This window comes from Syngnathus typhle, linkage group LG10 (assembly GCF_033458585.1).
Source record: "Syngnathus typhle isolate RoL2023-S1 ecotype Sweden linkage group LG10, RoL_Styp_1.0, whole genome shotgun sequence".
In the NCBI taxonomy this organism is placed as follows: Eukaryota; Metazoa; Chordata; class Actinopteri; order Syngnathiformes; family Syngnathidae; genus Syngnathus; species Syngnathus typhle.
Genome location: NC_083747.1, coordinates 1,839,850 through 1,845,000, shown reverse-complemented (window position 1 = coordinate 1,845,000; position 5,151 = coordinate 1,839,850). Strand labels below are relative to the sequence as shown.

The window sequence follows — 5,151 nt, the reverse complement described above, 5'->3', positions numbered from 1 at the left end:
GCAGGTCCACATTTCTCCAGTAATCCAGGAGGGACACAGCAACAATGACGGACGTGTCCACCAACATGCGGCTGAAGCTGCCTATCGTCTGCTTCATCCTGCAGATCATCCTCATCATCCTCTTCGGCGTGCTGGTCCAATACGACCACGAGGTGGACGCCAAGGAATGGCACAGCCACAACCGCTCAGACTACGAAAACGACTTCTATTACCGCTATCCAAGTGAGTCACCTTTTTTTTTTGTCCAAAAGTATTTCAAAAGACTTTTGATTTCTGACCTACTTTGAATGCCTCTAATTGGAATCGAATGGACTCATCAAAGCCTTTTTTCTTCCCTCTTTTAATTTAAACAAGATGATCCATTGTTGTCTTCTTTTTTTTATTTTAACGCTCAAGTCGACCCACATTTGCAGCCTTTAATGTAAAACACACATTGAGAAGACAATCTCGTTGATTGACATTCAAACCAATTTCGAAGCGTAGAAAATGCAAGAGAGATTCGAACCCGAATCTCAATGTGTGTGAGGCAGACTTGATAACCACTGGCACAAAACAAGAGTCAAAATAATCCACTTAATAACCAATTAAAAGCATAACAAAATGATTGACAGCATGGTTAATTGAACAGGTCAAATGTAGTCCTTTCAAGGGGTGTGGCCTTTTGATCATGTGACATGAAAACAGGAAGTGCCCCCCCCCCCCCATTCAATTATGAAACACTCATACATGTCCGTCAAAGTGACGAGTGAGTACTTGTTGCTTATCTGACTTTCCTGCAGGGGGGAATGATGAGAATGTCGAGAGACAAACATTTTGCTCTTATCGGAGTCTTCATCTGCGTTGTGCTAATGAGCTAACTCAAGCTGCTCAACCTTTGACCTCTCAACTTAAACATTGATGTTATACAGGTGACCTCTACGCAAACTGGAAAAAAAAAAAAAAAGGAATTGTGTAAAGACAAAGCATGTCAATAGTGGGCTATGGACTTGCGTGTAAAACAAAAACACAAAAGTCTATGGAGTTTGTGTCATGTCAACAATAGCCAGTATTTTGAAACCTTTCAAGGGCGGCACGTAAAGTGAAAACAAGTGTTATTCTTTGACAGAATCATTTCATTTTGAGTCCGATTTCTACTGTTTTGGTAATGTGTGCAGAGAAAGATGTGTTCTGTTTTGAAAATCCGTTAATATATATTGAACAAAATGTCTTTTGGAGGAAAAAAAAGTATCCATTTAGCCAATTGTGTTTTGTAGGTGTGAGTCTGTGTTAAGAGTTTAGAAAAATATCCAAAGTATCAAAGTAAAAACGGTATGACTACGCCCCTAGTGGCCAAAGTGGGTACACCAGAAGCAATTTTATAAAGTACAATTTTTCCAATTAAAATTGGCAAGACAAAAAAATATATATATATTTTGAGGGTGGAATAAGCCTTTTTTAATCTGTCTTTTTTTTTAAAACATTTCTCCTTCAGCATTTCCATCCCGTATCTCTCGAGCGCATTTTCTTTTCTCCTGTCATGCTTCCTTTAATCTGTGCTTCTTTTTCAGAATGTCGTTTATAATGTTATGACTCGTAATATGTAATCTAGGACTTTCTAAAGGCTCCTGTCCTCACAGATAAGATCAAGTGTTGACACACACCGGCGCCTTCCTGGTTTCTTCGATTTTACTAGTTGTCCGATGGTCACATGTTTAGCGTGATTGCATCACCGGAGATAAGACGACGCCCTCGCCGTCACGCGAAATGAAAGGAATCTTCACCATTCAGCGTTTTTTTTTAATTTTTGCAAATTCAGAGAGGTCAACAGGTCAACCGTCGCTTCCTAAACACATTTGGTGAAGCAGCATGTGGCTCTTGTGGGATATAAACTTTACAATTGAATTTTGTTAGGTGTTGTTTATGCACGCATTTTGTTTTGGTGCCAAGAGGGGGATGCTGGCACCACTCACAAGCGTGATTAATTGTGCCAATGAACTGTTGCCACGGCGATGGTGGCCATTGGACCGTTTATTATTGCTTTGCTGGAACATTTAGTGTCACAGTATAGTTAATTATAACTTCTGTAAGAGTTCAAATTAGAGATTCTAAATCATTTTATATCCAGTCATCATTGAGAAAAATTGCAAAGTAAAACGTTAGCGGGCAAAGAAGTGAGCCTTGTGGAACGCCAGCTGATATCAAGTCACATCCAATGCGTCTCGACAGGCTTCCAGGACGTTCACACAATGATCTTCATCGGTTTTGGTTTCCTGATGACATTCCTGCAGCGCTACGGCTTCAGCAGCGTGGGCTTCAACTTCCTGATAGCCGCCTTTGCGCTACAGTGGGCCACGCTCATGCAAGGATTCTTTCACGGCATGCACGGCGGAAAGATTCACATCGGGGTTGAGAGGTAGCCAGTTTTTATCGACAAAAACTCCCAACAGTACTTCCCAAAACTTGCCATTCTTTCCAGCATGATCAACGCTGATTTCTGCACGGGCTCCGTGTTGATCTCCTTCGGAGCGGTTCTGGGTAAAACCAGTCCCGTCCAGCTCCTGGTGATGGCGCTATTTGAGGTCACCCTATTTGCGGTGAATGAGTTCATCCTGCTCTCACTTCTGGGGGTGAGTTCTTCCGCTATTATCCACGTTTGGGCCTCAACCCAAGCCTGATTAGAACCGCTCCATGAAGACAAACTATCTTCTAACCAGGCCAAGGACGCGGGAGGCTCCATGACCATCCACACCTTCGGGGCCTACTTTGGGTTGGTAGTGGCTCGAGTCCTTTACCGACCCAACCTGGACAAGAGCAAACATCGGAACAGCTCGGTGTACCACTCGGACCTCTTCGCCATGATCGGTAAAATGAACTGTTAATTAGTAGAGGAGATCAAATACAGCTGACACAGCCATTGTGTGATTGCACCACAGGTACCATCTACCTGTGGATGTTCTGGCCCAGCTTCAACTCGGCCGTCACGGCCCACGGCGACGACCAGCACCGTACCGCCTTGAACACCTACTACTCGTTGGCCGCGTGCACCTTGGCCACTTACGGCATGTCGGCCCTCACGGCGCACGACGGAAAGCTGGACATGGTGAGTAAACGCGTCAGAAGCTCGGCGGGTTGTCGAAAGCTGATAGTCGCCGGGCGCCGCGCTGCCTCTGATAGGAATCGACATTCACTGATCTTCTCTGATAAAGCAGGTGACATAGTAGAGTGGTGCTATGTGGGCGGGGCTTATCTGATGTGGGCATCATTCTTGTGAGGAGCACAGTTTAGGGTTTCAACAAATGGTTTCCTTCTTCTGTTGTAGGTCCACATCCAAAATGCAGCCCTGGCTGGTGGTGTGGCTGCAGGCACGGCGGGGGAGATGATGCTCACGCCGTTTGGCTCCATGATCGTCGGATTCCTGGCTGGAATCATCTCTGTGCTGGGATTCAAGTTCCTCTCTGTAAGTAAACACTCTGTCCACTAGATGGTGCTAATGAGCCCATCAGTCATACCTGAACTGAGGTGTGCGTGGCATGTTTTCAGCCCATCTTGGAGGAGAAGCTGAAGATCCAGGACACGTGCGGCGTTCACAATCTCCACGGCATGCCCGGGATTCTGGGTGCCATCGTGGGAGCCGTCACCGCCGCCGTGGCCTCCTCAGACACTTATGGAGGAGGGTAAATTCAAATTTCTCACAATCTTGCGGCGGGGACGTTGTTTGGGTGGTCACGTGATGGCTTCTGGCAGCATGGCTGATGTGTTTCCCGATGTGGCGAGCGGCGACGTGGAAGCGTCTTTCCAGGGCGTCCGGCAGGCCATCTCCTTGGCCGTCACCCTGGGCATGGCCCTGTTGGGGGGGCTCATCGTCGGTAGGCTCACATTACAGTTGACTCACTTGAGATGTCAAGTATAATAATATAATGCCATCTTGGATTGTCAGGGTTCATCATGAAGTTGCCCGTTTTTGGTGCACCTCCTGACACCCTTTGCTACGAAGACAGCATCTATTGGGAGGTGAGTGGACATAAATAAAAGTTATGAAAAATATTTACCAAGATAATAAAACATTTTATACAGTCACTAGTGTGCTCAAATGTTTTTTTACTAGGGAGGTAAAAATATATTTAAGACGATAACAAATACGACCGGTAGGTGGCGGTGCTGCATCACAGTCAATGGATTACCGGAAAATGAAATGACGTCATATCAGCTTTAGAACGTGTTGTGTAATTGACACGTTAGGAGCCACTGTGCTGCCCTAATTGAATTTTATATTTTATAAATATTTTTGTCATGATTGCATTTTTAAAGTCTGCATGCCTTTTTTCAGTGTGCATTGTAATTACAAAAGTTTTTCCTTTCTTTATTTTTTTTATTATGTGTGGTCTGTTTCAGGTTCCTGGTGACGAGGAGGGTCACGAAGCCCAACTGACCACTGTCGTCCATTCTGCAGAGACCGAGAAACTCAACAGCTAAACACGCACGCACACACACACACACAGGTCATACTGCCAGTCCTTTGGGACATTTTCGAAGAAAAACAGCATCCATATTTCACCACTAGATGGCGCTGTGCTGCAGGCCTGCGTGGGAAAGAGACGATGCCAGTCAATCTCCACAGTGGGCCACAATATAAATACTTACTGTTGAATTTCCACACCAAAGAGCAGCCAATTTCCTTTAAATGTTTTCATACGATTTTTTTATTATTCCTTGGGTTGGGGGTTTTCTTTGATATTATTTTCCTGTCCTTTTTGATTGACCCTTAAGTTTTTTAGTCTCTGAATATTCCTAGTTCCTTCCTAGCATGTTTTTTAAGACACATTGTATCATTTTGGTCCAAATAAACCTTTTTAATGTGTGATAACAACTCCTGACTATTACTAAATCCTATATTGCATCTTTTTCAACTTTCTGATGACACTAAATAAGCTCAGTGCTGCTTGACATTTTATGGTACGACACCAAAACTCTGACCCCAATCGAAAATATTTTTTAAAAAATCTATGCATGTGTATGTTACATGTAGTTAAGAAGGAAGGCAATCAAGTTTTTGCCACCATTAATCCTTTCGCTCTTAAAGACTTAATGAGTGCGGAAGGGGTTAATGCAAGTGTTCCAGATGGGCTTTGTCTCTCGCCGCTTAATTAACACACTTTCATTTTGGGGGGGATC

General features: G+C 44.2%; 1 protein-coding gene across 1 annotated transcript in view; it reads left to right on the top strand.

Moving 5' to 3' along the window:
• Positions 1-4,846, top strand: part of rhbg (Rh family B glycoprotein) — a 4,928-nt gene extending 82 nt beyond the window's left edge. Inside the window, exons 1-10 of the mRNA XM_061289281.1 lie at positions 1-222; positions 2,206-2,392; positions 2,456-2,606; positions 2,694-2,841; positions 2,913-3,079; positions 3,299-3,436; positions 3,520-3,653; positions 3,724-3,845; positions 3,917-3,990; positions 4,372-4,846. The exon at positions 1-222 is cut by the window's left edge and continues 82 nt beyond it. Of these exons, the coding sequence (XP_061145265.1) occupies positions 45-222; positions 2,206-2,392; positions 2,456-2,606; positions 2,694-2,841; positions 2,913-3,079; positions 3,299-3,436; positions 3,520-3,653; positions 3,724-3,845; positions 3,917-3,990; positions 4,372-4,452 (1,380 nt within the window). The 5' untranslated portion in view covers positions 1-44 and the 3' untranslated portion in view covers positions 4,453-4,846. The remainder of the gene's footprint in view (positions 223-2,205; positions 2,393-2,455; positions 2,607-2,693; positions 2,842-2,912; positions 3,080-3,298; positions 3,437-3,519; positions 3,654-3,723; positions 3,846-3,916; positions 3,991-4,371) is intronic.
• Positions 4,847-5,151: the final 305 nt, after the last annotated feature.